Here is a 23,767-nt window from a genome sequence, read left to right as displayed (position 1 = left end):
AAACCCCATTCTCAAACACCCCCACCCACAATCTTTGCTTTGCCTGAGAGAAAGCTTCACACCTTAATAACTCTTTCGCAATACCAACACTTTTATAGGGACCAAACATATGGATGAGCACGAAGTTAAAGTATTCAAATTCTGAATTGTAATTCACCATTTGCCTTAGTTTGGCCATGATAAAGGAAACAACAAGCACTTCTGAAATGTCAAACTTCTACTAGACTACACAAAACGTCCCACAAGTCATTTTTGAGCTAAATAAATTAAAGAACCAATAGAATTATTTTATTAATTAGTCTAAAACAGTCTAATACAAGTACTTGAAAAATTTCTCATTGATGGTTGAAGAATTACAGCCATATTTAACTGCACCTGAAAGATTCATGTTCACAAAAGCCTGCCTAACTCCATCCTGAGCCAGCTAGATTCAGTTTGCTCCATTGATTCCCATCTCCCTGAGGTCTTCCAACAGCCTCTTTCATTCAGGGATCCCAACCAATACATTATATATCTCACCCATCAGTTCAACCAACTTGCGAGACATTAACACAACTTCAGTTAAAAAACATTTGGTACAAGTATTTGAGAAACTTAAATGACGGTAGAGAAAAGATGGAAGGTAAAAGAAATTGCACAAAAAATATTGCTTTCATAATGAACTGAAGCACCTGATCAATAGGTTGCAACATTATTTGATAAACACAAAATTCTTACAATACTGACATCCCAAAATGAAACTGGAGTTGACATTTAGTACTCTGCACTGTCTTCTTCTCCTTCAAAAGTATCCATGCCGACCTCCTCGTAATCCTTCTCCAGGGCTGCGAGATCCTCGCGAGCTTCTGAGAACTCGCCTTCTTCCATACCCTCACCCACGTACCAGTGAACAAAGGCACGCTTATTGTACATGAGGTCAAACTTGTAGTCCAGGCGAGCCCAGGCCTCGGCAATGGCGGTCGTGTTGGCCAACATGCATACGGCACGCTGTACCTTTGCCAGGTCCCCTCCTGGAACAACAGTTGGTGGCTGGTAGTTGATGCCAACCTTGAAGCCGGTTGGACACCAGTCCACGAACTGGACCGTGCGCTTCGTCTTGATGGTCGCTATGGCAGCGTTGACGTCCTTGGGTACGACGTCCCCTCTGTACAGCATGCAGCACGCCATGTACTTTCCATTTCTTGGGTCACATTTCACCATCTGGTTGACAGGCTCAAAGCAAGCATTTGTGATTTCAGCTACAGAAATCTGCTCATGGTATGCCTTCTCAGCTGAGATTACAGGGGCATAGGTAACCAGAGGGAAGTGGATGCGGGGATAGGGCACCAAGTTAGTCTGGAATTCAATCAGGTCAACGTTCAGAGCGCCATCGAACCGGAGAGAAGCGGTAATCGAGGATACAACCTGGCCAATCAGTCTGTTCAGGTTGGTGTAGGTGGGGCGTTCAATGACCAGGTTACGTTGGCAGATGTCAAAAATGGCTTCATTGTCAACCATGAAAGCACAGTCAGAATGTTCAAGCGTGGCGTGGGTGGTGAGAATGGAGTTATAGGGCTCGACAACAGCTGTTGAAGTCTGAGGTGCGGGGTAGATTGCAAATTCCAGCTTGCTCTTCTTTCCGTAGTCAGCCGACAGCTTTTCCATAAGCAGAGACGTAAAGCCTGAGCCAGTGCCACCCCCGAACGAATGGAAGATCAGGAAACCCTGAAGACCGGTGCACTGGTCGGCCAGCTTCCGGATGCGGTCCAGAACGAGGTCAATGATCTCCTTGCCGATGGTGTAGTGACCTCGGGCATAGTTGTTAGCAGCGTCTTCCTTTCCAGAAATCAGCTGCTCGGGGTGAAATAGCTGACTGTAGATGCCAGTGCGAACTTCATCTGTGAACACACCAGTCAACGTCCAATTTCAACATATCAACATTACACTCTGCTACATTTCAACAGGCATTTCCCAATACAATTAAGCAGGATTCTCCTTTGCTTTACTTATGAGATTTCAAATAAACATACCTACTACTGTGGGCTCCAGGTCCACATAAATTGCCCTTGGTACATACTTTCCTGCCCCAGTTTCACTGAAGAATGTGTTGAAACTGTCATCACCACCTCTAAGAGTCTTGTCTGATGGCATTTGACCATCAGACTGAATACCATGTTCCAGGCAGTACAATTCCCAGCATGCATTGCCCATCTGCACGCCAGCTTGCCCAACATGAATTGAAATACACTCACGCTGAAACACAACACAACTTCAGACTACCCTGTCACATGACAAGACATTGAAAGATCCTGACCTTTCATATGTAATAAGTGAAACATGAAATTACAAGAGCTTATGAATTTCTTAAATGTTTTAGAGCCACAGTTCAAAACTCACACATATGGAAGCAGCGATTCTTCAGACAATGCCACATCAATGCATGTACAAATATATACAACTCATGCATCACTGGTCACAAATCTCTTCTTAGCAACATTGTAAACTCATTTCATACAGAACCTCACTGATAGTTCCAAGTTCATAACAAATTAATTCCAGACTCAACTTTTTCTAACAAGGAAATTTCATCGTTTACTCAAGCCTTGACAAAAAAAATTTAAAACTCAGTGGCAATAGTTCCTGCATTGCTGACATGCAGCAACTACCACGTGGAAGCAAGATTAATTAAATTTAGGTTACATAACAAAATTATCACACAAAATTAAAAATTCATATTCATACTTTCACATTAATTCGATGCCAGAACTTACATTTTATTAATCACGAGTAATAACGTATTTAGAAGAGGTAGCACAATTCCATTCGTGAAAAACATTGTAATCAAAGAACACAACGAAAATTTCTTCCTTAAAACATCTGAAATGAGCAAAATATAATACTCACCATTGTAGTAGCTAATTTGATGACTTATAACAGAAAAAATGACAGTGGAACCACGGTTCTGGAGAATCTGACGTAAATACGTACTCCGTAACCAAGCGGATTGTGATATGTAAAATCTGAAAACAGATATGGAAATCTCGTACGCAATATGTCCAGATCCATCTCTTACGGTTTTCGAGAGGCGGGCGCTTAACGCGCCAGATGCATTGAAAATTGTACACATTGGTTCATTAAAATTACAATAAATGTATAAACAATTATAATTACAATAAAATACATTACAGATTCTTAAAGGTCCTAATTTACTGATCATTTTACAAACAGATTATATTACCCTTACTCTTACCATTCCTGAGGAATTAAAATTTAAAGGTGACCCGGCGCTGGATCTTACACATCTTCGTAACTAACGCAGGTTTGCCGAATGACCGTTCCGTATAGACGTACGAGTATTTACGTCAAAAGAAGACAAGTCTAATTCTCTTACACGAGTTCAGAAATGCAGAAGAAAACATTAAATGTGATGAACATTAATAATAAATAGGAATCCCTTACCTCAAACTTTGTTCAATTGTAAGAGACCACGACGTCCACCGGAAAAGATGAATTTAATCAAATCTAAAATGGAGTATCACAGATTTCTTAATAATTTCTATATACGAATAGAACTTGTGATGTTCTAAAAGGATTTTAACAGCACAAAATTATCTACTCTACGACGCACTTCTTCTATAAGCGATTCACAGCAAAGCTCTTTCCGCAATAACGAAAGCGGATTGTTGACGGCGATAATATAACACAACAATGCCGAGTAAACAGATGACGTAACAATTAGTTTCTTAGGTAGAGCATTGTTACGCACGCAGGAGTTCATATAAAATCTGACCATTGACGGCCATATTAACACATTCTTGTTATGAATCTTACACATTTTCCTAACGCTGTTTTCCCGAATGACCCTTCCGTATAGACGTACGAGTATTTACGTCAAAAGAAGACAAGATTAATTCTCTTACACGAGTTCAGAAATGCAGAAGAAAACATTAAATGTGATGAACATTAATAATAAATAGGAATCCCTTACCTCAAACTTTGTTCAGTTGTAAGAGACCACGACGTCCACCCGCAATTATCAATTTAACCAAAACTAAATTGGAGTATCACAGATTTCTTAATAATTCTTATATAAGATAAGTAATTGCGATATTCTAAAACGTTTTTAACAGCACAAAATTACGTAGTCCACGACGCACTTCTTCTACAACCGATTAACAGCAAAGCTCTTTCCGCAATAAAGAAAGCGGATTGTTGACGGCAATAATGTAACACAACAATGCCGAATAAACAATTAGTTTCTTAGGTAAAGGAGTAAAGCATTGTTATGCAAGCAGGAGTTCATATAAAAGCTGACCATTGTCGGCCATATTTACACATTGTTGATATGGATATTACACATTTTCCTAACGCTGTTTTCCCGAATGATCCTTCCGTACAGACGTATTTACGTCAAAAAGCATAAGCCATTTCCATAAACAAATATAGAATCATTTCTTGGGTCTGTAACTGCTGTCGTGTTAGCTTTTAAATTATCTTCATTTGGAGACGTTTTACAAGTATTTTGTTTCGTAAAAATGCTGAGTAATACAGCCGTTCTTCTTTCAGTTAAAATTTGCGGTGATGATATTCATTGTCATGAACACTGTTCTGGCATGGCCGATTTCAGCTCTGTATCATTTCGATTCGATATTTCAAACGGCATATACCTCTCAATTGGACAATTCATAATCACCCAGCAATTCGAACTTAGTTTCAGGTAATTATAATTTATATTCTTATATTAATAAATTGTCTGTTCATAAAAGAGGATGAGTATGCTTAATTTGTTATACTTCCTAGACCAGGGGTCGGTAACCTGCAGCCTTAAGGCCACATGTGGCCTTTTGACTGAATCCAAAATTTACATAACAAATCCTTTTATTTTTATTAATACATTTTTCAAGACGCCCTTAAGGTCACAAATGACGGATACCCATCTAGAGGATCAACTGAAACTGCGGACCTCCATGCTGCAACCAAACATTCAAATGCTCTCCAACAAAAAGCAGACACAACAAAGTCATTAAAAGATTAGTTAACTTTAAAATTAACAAATAGTTTTCATTTTTTGAAATTATTAAGTACATACTAGTTAGATTTTTACAAAATAATGTACGTTTTTAAGTATGTCTAATTGAAGTTTCTTGAATGCGGCCTTCCAACATGAAAAGGTTCCCCATCCCTGTCCTAGACCTCCAAATATTACATCTGTCCGAGAAAAGTATAACCAAGTCAAAACATCTGGTGAGCAAAACAGACACAAGTATCATTCCTGCCAGACACTTTCCTGAAATTAGTTGTACTCTCCTTTTCTAAAATGTTTTGATTGCATTTGCTATAATTTTAGAACAAATCTGAACAGTAGAATCGAAAAGAACAGTGAAAGTATTGAGATGGCGTTACTATAGTAATCGCACCAAATTATAATAAAACAGATAGGGATAGGACAAGAGGTTTTGATGAGATCCCAACGACATACTTTCCTCTAAATGTTTCAATCCACATGGCGAGACGAGCAGGAGCTATAAAATGAAATATAAAATTTGTTTTTGTCCATAATTTTGAGTAGTACAGATTATACGTTAAATGTTCAGGCAGTATCAATAAGTAATATATTGAACACAAAGGCAAGAGAAATATCAGTTGCTCACAGTGGCAAATATGAAAATGACAGCGTTCTGGGATATTTCACCGCGTAGTCACATACAAGTAATTCATTCCAAAGGTGCTTACTGCCTCCATTATCTCCCTGATGACAGAGACAATAAGCACATCCAAAACATCAGTAGAATAAGATATATGCCAACCCATGCAATGTCTCTGAAGTTTCAATCTGAAATACAATCTCGGTAAATACTTAATACGCGGAAATTAAAGAAAACAATGAGCAAAAGGACATAATGCGATCAGAGAAAGAGCCGAGTATTTTGTTTCGCCCAAAGAGGATTATAATAGCACAGGAGAATTAAATATTGTACCAAACGTGGAATACTCTCCTACAAATTAAGTGATTTTTAAACACTAACTTTATTTCTTGGATTCCCTTTGTTTCTTATGTTCCGACAGCTGACCTTTCAACTTCTGTACCGAGTCTTCATAATTGGCATCATATTCTTGAAAGAACGAACGTGCCTCTTCATTGACTTTCGATATGTGATCTGTCATAAGCTGAACGTTTTCTCTACTGTCCTTCAATTGCTCTCCTTCCTCCTCAACAAAAGGCATCTTTACTACAATATCCACACAATCTTCTTCCAGTCTCGTCAAATTGCATTTAAGAATTTGTTCCTCATTCTTTACTTTCTCCTTCAGTTTCGTCACATCTGCCTTCATATCTTCCACCTCCTTCATGTACCTGCCGTACGCTTCAGAGGTTGGTAAACTCGCGTTCACGGCCTCTACCGCAGATTCTTCCTGCTCTTCTGTACGTGTTCCCATTTCGTTCAGTTTCATTTTTAGATCTGTCCTGAAGTTCTTCGTCTCTTCAACAATTTGCTGTGAGTGAAATAAAGATGTCAGAAATGATGATTAACCAGTGATTCTTTTGTAGGATCTATACTTTCATGGCCACTAAAGTCAATAAAGTCTTCTTGGAAAATAAGCTGCGTCAGACGGCCCTAAGAAAACCGATGTTTTGAGAAATGTCAGTTTCGTGCAACCCCCTGACATGGCTGATTCCCTGAGAAAACTTCATTCAATTATTTTTTGTTGCACTTGATAGGTATTACGCAATGCAAAAGCTATGTGGAGCACTTTTGTTGTTCAGCCAAGGACAACTTGTCCTCTTTGTATACAGGGAGTACCCCATGCCTGATCACTGTACCCGTCCATCAGCAATTTATAGACTGAGCATTGAGAGGGACAAAATGAATGGAATTAAGAAGACAAATCGCGCCATGCTACCATTGCACATCACGTATGTCATGCACCTCATTAATATACTACCAAACCATCAACTCTGGAGTCCAGTCAGCAGAACTGTACTAAACGGGTTCGAACGGCCTATTTCCAAACGATGAAGGTTAATGAATTTGTCTGTCTGTTTCAAAGTGCAATCGCAGCTTCGTTTTGAAGGGAATTAAGAAAAAGATAAAACTCTCACTTAGGTTAATCAGACTTGTAGAGAATTGAACACACATAAAAAAGAGAGAGAGCTAAGGACTGAACTGCCATTGTAGACCTTACCTGCATGATGAGATTAGTATCTGTGTGCATTTTTATAGACCTTATAACGTGTTCTTCAATTATAAAGTAAACAACTTCAAACGCTTGACCCTCGATGTCTAACAGATATAGATTATACGTTTCTTAAGTCACGATTGAGCTTCGAAGGTGGGGACAGTTTGTTTCTCTGAAATAAGAATAATTAAGTGCATGTTAGTGGAATAACTTCTGACATTGCTAAAGCACCTATCCTTCTGCATATTTCAGCATTGGTAACTTTATCCACCCATCTTATTTTCAATATTTTTCTATAACACCACATCTTAAAGGAGACCAATCTTTTCTTTTCTTCAGCCCCCATCATCCAACTTTCGCTCCCATACAACTCAATACTCCAGACATACGTTTTTAATAACCTCTTCCTAGTCTCAATACTGATATTATCCGAGGTCAATAGCCTTTTCTTCATATTGAATGATTTTTTGCCTGGTTGATTCTGCAGCCTACCTCTCTCTTGCTTCGAACATCCTTAGTGATCTTACTCCCCAAATATGTCCTCTATCATCCGGTTGTTTACAGATATTCGTGCATGCGCGTCTCCATCCTTGTTGCAAGACATAACTTTAGATTTTCCTTTGTTTATATTCATATTGTACTCCTTCCCCATAATCTCTTCCATCTTATTCAGAATATTTGTGGGGTCTTGTTTACTCTCTGCCAATATTGCAATCGTCTCTCCTTGTATCTTCACTCCTACAGTGATTTCATCTCTGACTTTATCAAGGGAATTCTGTATATGAGCATTAAACACCCATTTAACATTGTCGAATGCTTTCTCAACATCAACATATGCAATAAAGGTTTCCTTGTCCTTCTCTACAATTAATCTCAAAGCTAGAACTGCCTCTGCCCTTCCAGAATCCAAACTGGTCTTCCGTCAGTCTACGTTCGATCTTCTTTTCCATCCTGCGAAGAATAATGGTTGTAATAATTTTGGATGCAGGCGTTACTATACTTGGTGTGCGGTACGGCTCGCATGTATTTGCACCAGCTTTCTTTGGGATAGGAACTATGATGCATTTTTCAAAATCTGCGGGTACTTTCCTTTGTACATAGATATCACAGATCAGATCATACAATCTCTTTTTCAGTCTCTCTCATTCCGCCTTGATGAGAATCTCATCAATCCGTGTTGCTTTCTTGTCTTTCAGTGATTTCAATGCTTGTTCAAATCCTTCTTTCGTTATAGGATCGCCAAGAAACGTAAGAAAGATTTTCTGACGTGTCACCAAAGTAAAGTTTTAAATTCCTAAAAAATTTGTTTCTCATTGACCGAAGTTCAACGTAACCACAAATTTAAAAAATCAAGCTATTTCTCAGTGGAATGAGTCCCAAGTAGTAATTTAAACTTGATTTTTTTATTACATTAAAATAGACAATGTAGACCATATTAAACTCTAAGCCACACTGGAAAATATAAAATATACAAGATCGGCGGGTGTTGGATACTTGAGTAATCTATACTGTAATCTAAGGCACGGCAAGTCAATCCTAGGCAAGTCAAGGCAAGTCAAGGCAAGGCAAGGCAAGGTAAGGCAAGGCAAGGCAAGGCAAGGCAAGGCAAGGCAAGGCAAGGCAAGGCAAGGCAATGTAATGTAATGTAAGGTAACGTAAGTTAATGTAATGTAAGGCAAGGTAAGGCAAGGAAATGTAATGTAAGATAACGTAATATAATGTAATGTAAGGCAAGGCAAGGCAAGGGAGGGCAAGGGAAGGCAAGGAAATGTAATTTAAAGTAAGGTAACATAAGGTAATGTAATGTAAGGTAAGGCAAGGCAATGTAATGTAATGTAAGGTAGTAAGATAATATAATGTAAGGCAAGGCAAGGCAATGTAATGTAATTTAAAGTAATTTAAGGTAATGAAATGTAAGGCAAGGCAATGTAAATAAATGTAAGGGAAGGTAAGGTAATGTAATGTAATGTAAGGCAAGGTAAGGCAATGTAATGTAATGTAAGGTAACGAAATGTAATGTAATGTAAGGCAAGGCAAGGGAAGGCAATGTAATGTAATGTAAGGTATCGTAAGGAAATGTAATGTAAGGCAAGGCAAGGCAATGTAATGTGATCTCATACAGACATAAGTTTTGTATGTCAGATTCCTACAGATCACGAGATATATGCCTTTGAAAAATTGATTTTCGAATACATTACATTTCCTTTCCTTGCCTTGCCATACTTTACATTACTTTACGTTACATTACATTACATTACCTTGACTTGCCTTGCCTTACATTACATTAACTTACGTTACCTTATTTTACATTAAATTGCCTTGCCTTGCCTTGCTTTGCCTTTCCATGCCTTGACTTGCCTTGCGTTGTCTTACATTACATTACCTTACGTTACCTTACTTTACATTACATTGCCCTGCCTTGCCTTTCTATGCCTTCCCGCGCGTTGCCTTGCCTTACATTATATTAAATTACGTTACATTACATTACATTGCCTTGCCTTGCCTTGCCATGCCTTGCCTTGCCTTGACTTGCCTTGCTTTTCATTATATTACATTACGTTACCTTACATTACATTGCCTTGTTTTGCCTTGCCTTGCTTTGCCTTGCCTTACCTTGTCTTGCCTTGCATCACATTACCTTACGTTACCTTACATTACATTACATTGCCTTGCATTGCCTTGCCTTGCCTTGGCTTGTCTTGCTTTACATTATATTATCTTACGTTCCTTTACATTACATTACATTGCCTTGCCTTGTCTTGCCTTGCTTTGCCTTGAATTGCCTTGTCATGCCTTGCGTTGTCTGGCCTTGCCTTGCCTTGCCTTGCCCTGCCTTGCCATATCTTGCTTTGACTTGTCTTACCTTGCTTTGACTTTTCTTGCCTTGCCTTGACTTGCCTTGCTTTGCCTTTGCCTTACCTTACGTTACCTTACATTACATTACATTCGCATTGCCTTGCCTTACCTTGCATTGCCTAGCCTTGCATGCCTTGTCTTGCCTTGCCTTGCTTTGCCTTGCCTTGGATTACATTACCTTACGTTACTTTACCTTATATTTCTTTGGCTTACCTTGCAATGCCTTGCATGACATTGCATGACCTTACGTTACTTTACATTACATTACATTGCCTAGCCTTGCTTTGTCTTGCCTAGCCTTGCCTTCCCCTGCCTTGCCTTAATTTACATTACGTTACATTACATTACAATAAAATACCTTGATTTGCCTTGCCTTGCCTTGACTTGCTTGCCATGCCTTGCCTTGCATTTCCTTGCCTTGCCATTAATTGAATTTCTTGCCTTGCCTTGCCTTGCCATGCCTTGCCTGGCCTTGACTTGCCTTGCCTTGCCTTGTCTTGCCTTGCCTTTCCTTGCCTTACTTTGACTTGCCTTGCCTTATCTTGCCTTTCCTTGACTTGCCTTGCCTTGCCTTGAATTGACTTGCCTTGACTTGAATTAAATTATATTTCCTTACCTTAACTTACATTACATTACATTGAATTGCATTGCCTTTCCTTGCCTTGACTTGCCTTGCCTTACATTACATTACCTTAACTTACCTTACATTAAATTACATTTTCTTGCCTTGTTTACCTTGTCTTGCCCTGCCTTACCTTGCCTTGCGTTGCCTAAACCTTGCCTTACCTTGCCTTGTCTTGTTTTGCCTTGCCTTGCATTGCCTTGCATTACCTTGTCTTGCATTGCCTTGCCTTGCCTTACCATGCCTTGCTTTGCCTTGCCAAATTTTGCCTTACATTATTTTATCTTACGTTACCTTACATTACATTACATTGCCTTTCCTTGAATTGCATTTCCTTGCCTTGCCTTGCCTTGCTTTCCTTGCCTTTCCTTGCCTAGACTTACTTTGCCTTACCTTGTCTTCACTTATATTACATTACCTTACGTTACCTTACATTACATTACATTGCCTTGTCTTGCCTTGACTTGCCTTGCCTTACCTTGACTTGCCTTACATTACATTGCTTTATGTTACCTTACATTACATTACATTGCCATTCCTTGCCTTGCCTTGCCTTGACTTGCCTTGACTTGACATGCCTTGCCTTGTCTTGAGTTGCCTTGCCTTAACTTACATTACATTACCTTACGTTACCTTACATTACATTATATTGCCTTGATTTGCCTTGCGTTACCTTAAATTACATTACCTTACGTTACCTTACATTACTTTTCATTGCCTTCATTTGACTTGCTTTGCCATGTGTTGCTTTGACTTACATTACATTATATTACTTTACATTACATTACATTACATTGCCTTGCCTAGCCTTGCTTTGCCATGCATTGACTTGCTTTACATTACATTACATTACGTTACCTTAACTTACCTTACATTACATTCCATTGCCTTGCCTTAACTTACCTTGCATTGCCTTCCCTTGCCCTGCCGTGCCCTGCCCTGCCCTGTCCTGCCCTGCCCTGCCTTGACTTGCCTTGCCTTGCCTTTTCTTGTTTTGCCTTGCCTTGAATTGTCTTGCCTTGCCTTGCACTACCTTGCTTTGCCTCGCACTGCCTTTCATTTCCTTGCCTTGCCTTCCCTTGCCTTGCCCTCCCGTGCCCTGCCTTGCCATGCTCTGCCATGCCCTGACTTGCCTTGCTTTGCCTTGCCTTGCCTAGCCATGCCTTGCATTGCTATGCCTTGCCTTGCCTGGCCTTGCCTTGCCTTGAGTTCCTTGACTTCCTTGCCTTGCCTTGCATAAGCCGTGCCTTGCCTTGCCTTGCATTGCCTTGCCGTCCCTTGCCTTGCCTTGCCTTGCCTGGCCTAGCCTTGCCTTGCCTTGAATTGAGTTCCTTGCCTTCCTTGCCTTGCCTTCCCTTGACTTGCCATGCCTTGCCTTGCTTCGCTTGCCCTGCCTGCCCTGACTTGCTATGCCTTGTCTTGTCTTGCGATGCCTTGCCTTGACTTGCTTTGCCTTGCCTTGTCTTGGCTTGCCTTTCTTGCCCTGCCCTGCCCTTCTCTGTACTGCCCTGTCCTGCCTTGCTATGCCGTGCCCTTCTGTGCCTTGCCTTTTCTTTACATTGCTTTGCCCTGCCTTGCTTTGCCTTGCCTTGCCTTGCCATGATCTGCCTTTCCCTGCCTTGCCCTTCCTTGCAACTGCCCTGTTCTGCCCTGCCCTACCTTGCCCTGCCCTGCTCTGCCCTACCCTGCCCTGCCCAGATCTACCCTGCCCTGACATTCCCTGCCTTGTTTTGATTGCCTTGCCATGCCATGCCTTAACTTACCTTACTTTGCCTTGCTTTGCCTTGCCTTGTCTTGCCTTGCTTTGCCGTGCCTTGCCTTGCCTTCCACTGCCCAGCCCTACCCTGCCCAGCCATGTCCTGCAATGTCCTGCCATGCCCTGCCCTGCTCTGTTTTGCCCTGCCTTGCCTTGTCTTGCCTTGCCGTGCCCTGCCCTGCTCTGCACTTCCCTGCCCTGCCTGGCACTGAACTACACTGCCCTGCCCTGCACTGAATTGCCATGTCCTGCCCAGCCGTGCCCTAAATTGCCGTAATTGCCTTGCTTTGCCTTGCCTTGCCTTGACTTGCCTTGCCCTGCCTTGCCCTGCCGTGCCCTGCCCTGCCCTGTAATGTCCAGCCCTGCCCTGAACTGCAATGCCCTGATTTGCCTTGACCTGCCCTGCCCTGCTCTGCCTTACCCTGCCTAGCCCTGCCTTTCCCTGCCTTGATCTGCCTTGCCCTGCCTTGCCCTGCTTTGCCTTGTCTTGACCTGCTTTGCTCTGCACTTCCCTGCCGAGCCCTGCCTGACCTGCCCTGCCCTGCAATGCCCTGCCTGACCTGCCCTGCCCTAACCTGGCCTGCCCTGACTTGCCCTGCCCAGCACTGCCCCGCCCTGCCATAACCAGCACTGCCCTGCTCTGCCCCGCCCTGCACTTCCCTGCTATGTCCTGACCTGCCAAGCCCTGACCTGCCTTAACCTAACCTGCCCTGCAATGACCCTCCCCTTACCTGCCCTGCCCTGTTCTGCCCTGCCCTGCCCTGCATTGCTTGCCCTGCCCTGCACTGTCCTGCACTGCCCTGCCCTGCACTGCCCCTCCCTGCACTGCCCTGACTTGCTCTGACCTGCCTGCCCTGCACTGCTCTGCCCTGCCCGGCCCTTCCTTGCCTTGCTTTGCTTTGCCTTGCTTTTCCTTGCCTTGAATTGCCGTGCCTTGCCGTGCCCTGCCGTGACCTGCCCTGCCCTGCCCTGCACTGCACTGCTCTGATTTGCCCTGCCCTGTTTTGCCCTGCCATGCCCTGCCTTTCCCTACCTGCCCTGCCTTGACCTTCCTTGCCCTGCCTTGATAGCCTTGCCTTGCCTTGCCTTGACTTGCCGTGCCGTGCCTTGCCTAGCCCTGCCCTGCTCTGCCCTTCCCTGCCCTGCCTGCCCTGTTCTGCCCTGACTTGCCCTGACGTGTCCTGCCGTTCCCTGCCGTGCCTGCTATGATTTGCCCTGCCCTGCCTGGATTGTCATGCTCTGCTCTGCCCTGCCCTGCCCTGCATGTCCTGCCCAGCCCTGCTCTGCCTTGCCATGCTCTGTCATGTCCTGCTCTGCACTGTCTTGTCCTGCCTTGACCTGCCTTGCCCTGAATTGCCCTGCGTTGATCTGCCTTGTTCTGCCTTGCCTTGCCAGGCCTTGCCCTGCCTTGCCCTTCTTTGCTCTGACTTGCCCTCCCTTGCCCTGCCTTGTCTTTCCCTGCCCTGCAATGCCCTGCCATGCACTGCCCTGTCCTGCCTTGAACTACCCTGATCTGCACTGTCCCGTCCTGCCCTGCTTTGCCCTGCTTTGCACTGCCTTACCGTGCCTTGCCCAGCCTTGTCCTGCCTTGCCCTGCCTTGCTCTACTTTACTCACACTTGCCCTCCCTTGCCCTGCCGTGCCTTTCCCTGCCCTTCAATGCTCTACCCTGCAATGCCCTGCCCTGCACTGCCCTGACCTGCACTGAACTGCTCTGCACTGCACTGCTCTGCCTTGCCCTGCCCTGTTTTGCCCTGCCTTGCCCTGCCTTTCCCTACCTGCCCTGCCTTGACCTGCCTTGCCCTGCCTTGAATACCTTGCCTTGCCTTGACTTGCCGTGCCTTGCCTAGACATGCCCTGCTCTGCCCTTCCCTGCCCTGCCTGCCCTGTCCTGCCCTGCCTGCCTTGTTCTGCCCTGCATGTCCTGCCCAGCCCTGCCCTGCCTTGCCATGCTCTGACCTGTCCTGCTCTGCACTGCCTTGCCCTGCCTTGCCCTGAATTGACCTGCCTTGCCCTGCCTTGTCCTGCCTTGCCTTGCCTTGCCATGCCTTGCCTTGCCGTGCCTTGCCCTTCTTTGCTCTGACTTGCCCTCCCTTGCCCTGCCGTGACTTTCCCTGCCCTGCAATGCCCTGCCATGCAACTGCCCTGTCCTTAATTGAACTGTTCTGCCCTGCCCCTCCCTGCCCCACCCTGCCTTGCCCTGACCCGCAGTGCCCTCCACCAAACTGCCTTGGCTTGCCTTGCCTGGCTTTGCCTTGACTTGCCTAGCCATGCTTTGCCTTGCCTTGCCTAGCCAAGCCTTGACTTGCCTAGCCACACCTTACCTTGCCTAGCCACGCCTTGCCTTGCCTTAGCCTACCTTGCCTTGCCTTGCCTTGCCCTGCCTTGCCTTGCCTTGCCTTGCCTTGCCTTGTCTTACCCTGCCTTGCCTTGCATTGAATTGCCTTGCGTTGCCTTGAATTGCCCTGCCTTGACCTGCCCTGCCCTGCTCTGCCCTGCCCTGACCTACCCTGCCTTGCGCTGCCAAGCCCTGCCCTGCCTTGCCCTGCCTTGCCTTGCCTTGCCTTGCCTTTCTTTGCTTGTCTAGCCACGCCTTACCTTGCTATGCCATACCGTGCCTCGCCTTGCCTTTACTTGCCTTGCCTTCCCTTGCCTAGCCACGCCTTGCCTAGCCACGCCTTGCCTTGCCTAGCCACGATTTGCCTTGCCGAGCCAAGCCTTACTTTGCCTAGAAACTCCTTGCCTTGCCTAGCCACGCTTTGCCTTGCCTAGCCACGCCTTGACTTGCCTAGCCACGGCTTGCCTTGCCTAGCCACGGCTTGTCTTGCCTAGCCACGCCTTGCCTTGTCTAACCACGCATTGCCTTGCCTTGCCTTGAATTGCCTTGCCTAGCCACACCTTCCCTTGCCTTGTCTAGCCACGCCTTGCCTTGCCTTGCCCTGCCACGCCTTGCCTTGTCCAGCCACAACTTGCCTTGCCTAGCCACGCTTTGCCATGCCCTGCCTTGCCTTGCCTTTCCTAGCCACGCCTTGCGTTTCCTTGCCTTGCCTTCCCTTTCCTTGCCTCACCTTACCTTGTCTCGCCTTGACCTGGCCCGCCTGTCCCGCCCTGCCCTGCCCTTCAACGCCCTGAACGCTCTGCCCTGTCCCGCCCTGCCCCGCCCTGCCCTCCGCTGCCCTGCCTTAACTTGCCCTGCATTTCCTTGCCTTGCCTTGTCCTGCCTTGCCTAGCCCTGGCATGCCCTGCCCTGCCCTGCCCTGACTTGCCTTGCCTTGCTTTGAATTGCCCTGCCTTGCCCTGCCCTGCCCTGCCCTGCCTTACCTTGCCTTGCCTTGCCTTGCCTTGCCTTGCCTTGCCTTCCCTTGCCTTCCCTTGCCTTGCCTTGCCTTGCCTTCCCTTGCCTAGCCTTGCCCTGCCTTGCCCTGCCCTGCCCTGCCATGCCCTGTGTTATATTTTCTTAGTATAGGTAAAGTTAGGACAGATTGAGATAGATTAGTATTTCAGAACCGTCACTGACTTTATAACAGACAACACGGCGCAAGAACGAAAATAACTCCAAAGTCGCCAACATAAGAACTTATAAAATTTTAATAAAAATTATTTTTTGTCAAAATTCCGAACCGCCTCTGCTATTCGAATCTAAACTTAAACGGATTCCCATAAATATGTCAGTGGGTAAACTTTATTGTGTTGTTCATACTTGATTCTAAAATGGGCGTTCCACTTTACGTGCAAAGTTTGTAACAGCATGATCTTCTTTTCGAAAAATAGAGCAGAAGTTGCCAATATTATAAACATTTTAATTGATGTTAGAACTGCGTTTATTTTAGTGATTTAGTTTTGATTTAAGAAGGCTAATTCCTTTTTCTCATATGCTTTATTTACACAAATGCAATTGTACTAAATTTCTGATTACATTTCATACTTCTTGATTTTACTGTACTGCTACAATATATCAAATTTAATATCATGCTATAATAAGAAATTAGTTTTGTGACAATACCTTCAATTAAATTTTGAAATGTATTATAAGGCCTTGATGTATTTAACGGTGACCAGATACGTGCTCAAATTAAGTAAGCCCAAACGATAATTCCTCACAAAAACGCCCACTGTCATTAATGCTCACATGAAAACTATACACAGAGAGAAATGTTCACACTGACAAATGCTCACGAAGAGAAAAACGCACATAGAATAATTCCCATATAAATTTTAGTTTACATAAAGTTGTCAGTGGAACCACGTTTCCGGAGAATTTGACGTAAATATGACTATAAGGAAAGAGACTTTATATAATTGCATTAATCAAAATAGTTCATTATTTATGCTTTACAATTGAGATAAGTTTGATTAAAACCAGGCATATCCAAATTGAATTAGTTAACTTTAGATGGGTCTGGGGTAGCTGAATGTTATGTAAAGTAATGCAATGTAATGATATATTATGTAAGGTTAGGTAAGATAAAGTAAGGTAAGGTAATGTAAGGTAATATATTGTAAGGTGAGGTAATGTAATGTAAAGAAAGATAAGGTAAGGTGAGGTAATGTAATGTAAAGTAAGATAAGGTAAGATAAGGTAAAGTAAGATAATGTAAGGTAATGTAATGAAAGGTAAGGTAAGGTAAGTTAAGGTGAGGTAAGGGAAGGTAAGGGAAGGTGAGGTAAGGTAAGTTAAGGTAATGTAAGGTGAGGTTAGGTAAGGAAAGGTAAGGTAAGGTAAGGTGAGGTAATGTAAGGTGAGGTTAGGTTAGGTTAGGAAAGGTAAGGTAAGTTATTGAAAGGTAATGCAATGTAAGGTAAGGTAAGGTGAGTAAGTTAAGGTAAGGTGAGATAAAGTAAAGTATGGTAAGGTATGTAAGGTAAGGAAAGGTAAGGTAAGGTAAGGTAAGTTAATGTAAGATTATATAATGTAAGGTAACGTAAGGAAATGTAAGGTAAGTTGATGTAAGGTAAGTTTACGTAAGGTAAGGTAATGGAAGATAAGGTAAGGTAAAGTGAGTTAAGGTAAGGTACGGATATGTAGAGAAACTTAATGTAATATAATGTAAGGTGAGGTAAAGTAACGTAACGTAATGGAAGGTAAGTTAATATACCTTTCCTTACCTTACCTTACATTACAATACAATACCTTACAATACCTTACCTTACCGTACATTACAATACTTTTCCTTACCTAACCTTACCTTACCTTACATTACATTGCCTTTCATTATATTACCTTACATTACCTTACCTTATATTATATTTCATTACATTACATTCATCTACCATATTAAGCGCAACTAATTCAGTTTAAATAAGTAAAGTCTTAATCAAACTTTACTGAAATGTAAAACATGTATAGAGTAAATATTTAGAATAAAGCCAATAAATACACTTCCTTTCCTTGTAGACGTATTTACGTCTAATTCTCCGGAACCGTGGTTCCACTATCACTTTTGTCGTTTAAGGTCTTTCCCTTGACAGACAGTTTCCTCCATCCACGGCTAACACATGGAGGCAGCAAGTATTTCTGAAACTTTTGTAAACTTTTACTAGACCACAAGCATCTAAAATCCAGAAGGCAGCCATCTTCGTAATCACCTCTATGAGGATACAAATTATATCGTCTTGAGAATTTGCCACAACCGAGTACTCAGGTTTCATCGTTGACCTGTCACAAGAACACCTTTATATTTTCTGTTAGTTCCGCAAGACTTCAGCAGCGGCTATTAATCCTCACCCTCTACATACAAAACCCCCGGCGTTGTCCAGACCCAGACGGGTATTTACGTTTTTTTACCACCATCTTCTCGTTATTTTTTTAGACGGGCCAATCGCGGACCTGAGAACTCTGTCCTATATCAATCATATTACTAATCGCATTTTCCATCAAGTCCTTGTCATACGTATCTCCAATAGAGATGAAATGCATTCAAGTAGTTTTTGTTGCATAAATTTTGAATTTCTTCTGCTTAAATTAAGATGCCCGTCTGTGTTCCCACTGTCATTAATTTCGTTTGTTGGTTGTCTGTCTTCATAAATTTCCAACGTGATAGGTTGAGATTATTCGTCCATAAGCCTTACGTCAGATGCGGCAGCAACTTCTTTCTGTGGGATTACTAGGTTACGACGCTCTTGAGGTCGCGTGTCTGGTATATTAGCCGCGGGGTTTACAACCCGCTGAGATGCACTTATCCCCAACGATGTCCACGAGAGCGCTATTTCAAATAAGACTGCTAAGAGTTGATCGCGGCTGCCATCCCGAATGGTATTGGACTGAAGCTGTGTAGGAATTTATGTATTCTCCCAGCGTCTGGCCATTGTCAGAAAGAATAAACCCATCTAAACACGGGTTACAGATACATTTATTGACAAATTTACAGAATAATTCGAATCTTCTGAAAGCAGATGTACCTGATAGAGAATAGCTTTAAACGAATATTAAAAGTAAATTTAGAAACATCGCTGTAAAATTTATATCGTTTAACAAAGTAAGTAAATTAATGCAAGAAGTTCGGAAATAACACCCTCACTCGTTCTTTGCAACGTGCATTTAGAGGTATTACATTAGCCTTGTCCTATGAAATAAACTTAAAATTAATTCAAAGTTTGTAATTTTTTTAATGTTGTAAGCCCTATAAATTTATAATATTAAAAAATAATTTTGATTTTTATAACTCTTGAATTTAATATTTTATAATTTTCACATTCGGTTTTTAAACATTTAAAATTCGTATTCAAACATCTATCCTAACTTATTTCCCTAACCGAATCTAGAGAAACCTAACCTAACACGTATTAACACAGCCAAATCTAACGTGTCGTGACCTGTTCTAACCTGAGCATTTCCAAATAAAATGCAGTATTAACAAACACGAACATCTTGGACGATCGCCGCTTACGTCTTTATTTAGCATTGTTTCCGTAGTAACCACCATAACAGTAAACAGATGACGCCATTGCAACAAACAAATTCCCACTGCAGCCGCTCCTGAGCCCACCCTACGATTTTCTCATCCGCCATCTTATCACCGCTGGTAAGAAATTTAAACGTATAATTGTGAGTTTCCGTATAAAGCGAAAACGAACTCCAAACTCCACATCAAGTATCATTCAAATTCCTCCAGTTGTTCCTGAGTTGAATTAACTGCACAGACATGGCCAGCACATAATACGGTCTCCCTATGGAGTTCGCCCAAAAAAAGCGTAACACTTACATAATTTGAGGTATAATTCAGTTGTAGCCATAACGTTTATAACAAAAGGAAGTTATTGCTATCCATTCTGATCCTTTAAAAATTGTTGGTATATACAGCATTAAATTTTAAAGTTTTGCTAGTAAATCTTTAACTATATAGACATTTTATGTCTGTAAATAAACTTAAATATTTGTTAGATTTTAGTGTTTCTATTCAATTTTGGAGATTATCCAGGATTTCGATTATCTGGGAACATATATTCAACAACCAACATGAATAATCGGGAGTCTATTTTCCTTTAACTTTATCGGGTGCTTTGATTTGTTATCTCAGTCCTATGTTCCTAAGAGGAATAAAAGGAGCTAACTATGATTTAAACTAGCCTCAAAAACGGATTTATAGGAGTGTTGATTGAAATTCTGTTGCCTCATAAATTAGTTTTTTAACAATTTCAGTAACCTAAATCCTTCTGTTAGTCTGTAAAAGTTTAGATTATGCTGACCCGGTCTTACGTTGCCTAATCAGAGACTGAATCCCTCAAAAAAGTTAATCAGTTTATAGGGAGGTTAGTTGACCACATCAGCTGATCTCTTATTTTGTCAGTGATGTGCCTTGAACTCGATCGCAAAACGAACTTACATCGGTGTGACGTTATCTCCACCCTCAACCATGACATCTCCTGACTCATGGTGTCGCTTAAGAAAATAATTTTTCCTGACATGCAGAGGCATGTCCTCGGACCCGTGTGTCGAATCTTTAGAAACATTCCGATGGGGTGTGCTGATGTCAAGAGGCACAAATTGCCAGTAACTACTAGGTTCATCCACAACACTACTTCCTGTCCGCGGCAAGTACTCACATTTACACAGCCCAGTAATCGGCTTGTGATCACAAGTATCTTTCAAATGTGTATCCGTCTGTTCTTGAGAAGCTACCTCCATTCGAATGTCAACAGTTCCAGTTTTATGATCATAATATACTGAAAAGTTCGCAGGAGCGCCACCAGTGTTGGCGTGTACATTTTATATGTCGTTAGCCTGAAGAACTTCAAAGAATGTGTAGTTTCCCGAAACGTCGATTTTTCTGTTCACCCTGAACTCTTGCTGTCTTTCTGCTCTCACTGATCACTACACACGCGAAAAGTTCACTCGCAAAGGTTTGTTACACTCTGAAGTAGCAATGTCGCTATTTTCCAATTTCTATATGCATATAAACAGACTTCCAGTTGACAGTTACCATGGTTTCAACCAATACAGTTGTTTATTTCTGTGATGATATCTGTTTGGACGGTTTTTATAGTTTTGATATGATATTGATTGTTACTGGCGCAACACATAAGTGCGTAAGAAATTTAGTTGAATGTTGTCAGTTTAAAATTGTCACAGCTGTACTTCTCATTGTATGAACTAAATTTTAATTTAATCTCAAAAAGTGATAGTGGAACAACGGTTCCGTAGAATTTGACGTAAATATGTCAATACGGAGAGGAAGTTTATATATTGGCATTATTCTAAATATTTCCTTCATAAGTGCTTTATAATTTAGATAAATTTGATTAAGACATTGCTTATTTAACTTCAATTATCCACGCTTAAAATGGGTCTGTGTTAGCTGACAACACTGCTGAGTAAACAGATGAGGTTTCCTAAGTAACATAACATTGAAGTTACACTTTTTTGTTTCCTTATAACGGAACACTTTTTTGTAACACTATTTCGTAACACTTTTAGGTAATACATTTTTGCCGAATAACACTGACACTAAAATATAGACGTATTTACTTCAAAAAAGCTCTTCCTTAACTTTATAATTTGCAATGAATATACCAGATACAAACTACTGAGAAAATAATGTAGCTTTCATGTTGTCACTCACTGTGATTGTGCGCTCCTGGTGGATTTCTTCCAGAGAAGGTGACTCAAAAGAAATATTCTGTGAAACCAATTATGTAAGTCACATGTAAGCAAGCACATTCATTTGCACTGAAAACCTTCTACTGCAGTGATTGTACAGAAATTATATGTCTCTGGAAACAAGCTGATAAAATTATATCTTTGCTATAAAAACGTAAATTGTGTGTAGTATATTGAAATCCAAGAAATGCCACATTTATGTCCAAAGTCGTTGTCTAACAACGTTTTTTTAAAGTACATGTAGGCCCCGGTACAAGACAAATTTGTGGCCCCCGTCGAAATATTGGGTTTGCCAAGTGGGTTCGAACGGTCTGGGTTTACCTCCAATACACTCTCCATCTCGTCAGGAGGGAAGTTCACATCAATAATTGACCCAGGCTCCAAGATGCTGCCTGAGTTGACCGATCGCGCTTACGTTGGTTAGGTTAGGTTACGTTAGGTTTGGTTAGGTTATTTTAGGTTAGGTTAGGTTAGGATAGGTTGGTTTAGGTTAGGTTATTTTGAGTTAAGTTAAGTTAGGTTAGTTAGGTTAGGTTAGGTTTAGTTTTGTTTAGGTTAGGTTAGGTTAGGTTAGGTTATGATAGGTAAGGTTAGGTTAGGTTAGGTTACGTTACGTTATATTAGGTTAGCTTAGGTTAGGTTAGGTTAGGTTAGGTTAGTTAGGTTAGGTTAGGTTAGGTTAGGTTTAGTTTAGGTTAGGTTAGGTTCGATTTGGTTAGGTTAGGTTAGATTAGGTTAGTTTCGGTTAGGTTAGGTTAGGTTAGGTTAGGTTAGGTTAGGTTAGGTTAGGTTATATTAGGTTAGCTTAGGTTAGGTTAGGTTAGGTTAGGTTAGTTAGGTTAGGTTAGGTTTAGTTTAGGTTATTTTACGTTAGGTTAGGTTAGGTTAGGTTATGTTAGATAAGGTTAGGTTAGGTTAGGTTAGGTTAGGTTAGGTTAGGTTAGGCTAGGTTATTTTAAGTTAGGTTAGGTTAGGTTAGGTTTGGTTAGTTTAGGTTAGGTTATATTTGGTTAGCTTAGGTTATATTAGGTTAGCTTAGGATATGTTAGGTTAGGTTAGCTAGGTTAGTTTAGGTTAGGTTAGTTAGGTTAGGTTAGGTTTGGTTAGGTTAAGTTAGGTTAGGTTGGGTTATGTTAGGTTAGGTTAGGTTAAGTTAGGTCAGGTTAGGTTAGATTAGGTTAGGTTAGGTTAGATTAGGTTAGGATTAGTTTAGGTTGGGTTAGGTTAGTTAGGTTAGGTTAGGTTAGGTTAGGTTAGTTTAGGTTAGGTTAGGTTAGGTTAGGTAAGGTTAGTTAAGTTAGTTTAGGTTAGGTTAGGTTAGGTTGTGTTAGGTTAAGTTAGGTTAGGTTAGGTTATTTTTGTTAGATTAGGTTATATTAGGTTAGCTTAGGTTAGGATAGGTTAGGTTGGGTTTGGTTAGGTTTGGTTAGATTAGGTTAGGTTAGGTTAGGTTAGGCCAGGTTAGGTTATTTTAGGTTAGGTTAGGTTAGGTTAGTTAGGTTAGTTAAGGTTAGTTTAAGTTTAGTAAGGTGAGGTTAGGTTAGGTTAGGTTAGGATAGTTTAGGTTAAATTAGGTTAGTTTAGGTTAGGTTAGGTTATATTTCGTTAGCTTAGGCTATATTAGGTTAGTTTAGGTTAGGTTTGGTTAGGTTATGTAGGTTTGGTTAGGTTTGGTTAGGTTAGGTTAGGTTAGGCCAGGTTAGATTAGGTTAGGTTAGGTTAAGCTAGGTTAGATAGATTAGGTTAGGTTAGGTTAGGTTAGTTTAGGTTCGGTTAGTTTAAGTTAGGTTAGGTAAGGTTAGGTTAGATTAGGTTACTTAGGTTAAGTTAGGTTAGGTTAGGTTAGGTTAGGTTAGGTTATATTTGATTTTCTTAGGATATATTAGGTTAGGTTAGTTTAGTTTAGGTTAGGTTAGGTTAGGCTTGGTTAGGCCAGGTTAGGATAGGTTAGGTTAGGATAGGTTAGGTTAGGTTAATTAAGTTAGGTTATGTTAGGTTAGGCCAGTTTAGGTTAAGGTTAGGTTAGGTTAGGTTAGTTAGGTTAGGTTAGGTTAGGTTATGTTATGTTAGGTTATGTTAGGTTATGTTAGGTTAGATTTGGTTTAGTTTAGGTTAGGTTAAGTTTCGTTAGGTTAGGTTAGGTTATTTAGGTTAAATTAGGTTAAGGTAGGTTATTTTAGGTTAGGTTAAGTTAGGTTAGTTTAGGTTAGATTAGGTTAGGTTAGGTTAGGTTAGGTTAGATATAGTTTAGGTTAGGTTAGGTTAGTTATTTTAGGTTA

The 23,767-nt window shown here is 41.6% G+C and overlaps 2 protein-coding genes across 3 annotated transcripts; both read right to left on the bottom strand.

Moving 5' to 3' along the window:
* Window positions 1-266: 266 nt before the first annotated feature.
* On the bottom strand, window positions 267-4,174 carry LOC110840751 (tubulin alpha-1 chain). Its single transcript, XM_087345231.1, has 4 exons — window positions 3,968-4,174; window positions 2,884-2,999; window positions 2,010-2,232; window positions 267-1,877 (listed from the first exon to the last, which is right to left on the bottom strand). Exons 2-4 carry the CDS (start codon window positions 2,884-2,886, stop codon window positions 754-756), a joined length of 1,350 nt encoding a protein of 449 aa, XP_087201357.1. The 5' UTR covers window positions 2,887-2,999; window positions 3,968-4,174; the 3' UTR covers window positions 267-753.
* A 665-nt stretch (window positions 4,175-4,839) lies between these two features.
* On the bottom strand, window positions 4,840-20,779 carry LOC147874489 (uncharacterized). Of its 2 annotated transcripts, none has more exons than XM_087345234.1 (4): window positions 20,435-20,779; window positions 7,165-7,330; window positions 6,006-6,474; window positions 4,840-5,501 (listed from the first exon to the last, which is right to left on the bottom strand). In XM_087345234.1, exons 2-3 carry the CDS (start codon window positions 7,192-7,194, stop codon window positions 6,007-6,009), a joined length of 498 nt encoding a protein of 165 aa, XP_087201360.1. In that variant the 5' UTR covers window positions 7,195-7,330; window positions 20,435-20,779; the 3' UTR covers window positions 4,840-5,501; window position 6,006. The 2 variants fall into 2 exon arrangements, with proteins under 2 accessions (XP_087201360.1, XP_087201361.1); XM_087345235.1 differs by having other exon boundaries at window positions 4,840-4,949.
* Between the last annotated feature and the right edge of the window lie 2,988 nt (window positions 20,780-23,767).

This window comes from Zootermopsis nevadensis, unplaced genomic scaffold (assembly GCF_977971745.1).
Source record: "Zootermopsis nevadensis isolate Lab colony 2312 unplaced genomic scaffold, Znev_1.0 Znev_ptg000008l, whole genome shotgun sequence".
NCBI lineage: Eukaryota > Metazoa > Arthropoda > Insecta > Blattodea > Termopsidae > Zootermopsis > Zootermopsis nevadensis.
The sequence above is the reverse complement of the archived record's forward strand: the minus strand, read 5'-3'. Positions and strand labels throughout refer to the sequence as shown.

Coding starts and splice junctions, on each gene's coding strand:
- LOC147874489 (XM_087345234.1), bottom strand. CDS start 7,194: ATGCACACAGATACTAATCTCATCATGCAG. Junction 6,475..7,164: donor ATACTAATCTCATCATGCAG/GTAAGGTCTACA, acceptor TTTCACTCACAG/CAAATTGTTGAAGAGACGAA.
- LOC110840751 (XM_087345231.1), bottom strand. Junction 1,878..2,009: donor CCTGGAGCCCACAGTAGTAG/GTATGTTTATTT, acceptor GTGTGTTCACAG/ATGAAGTTCGCACTGGCATC.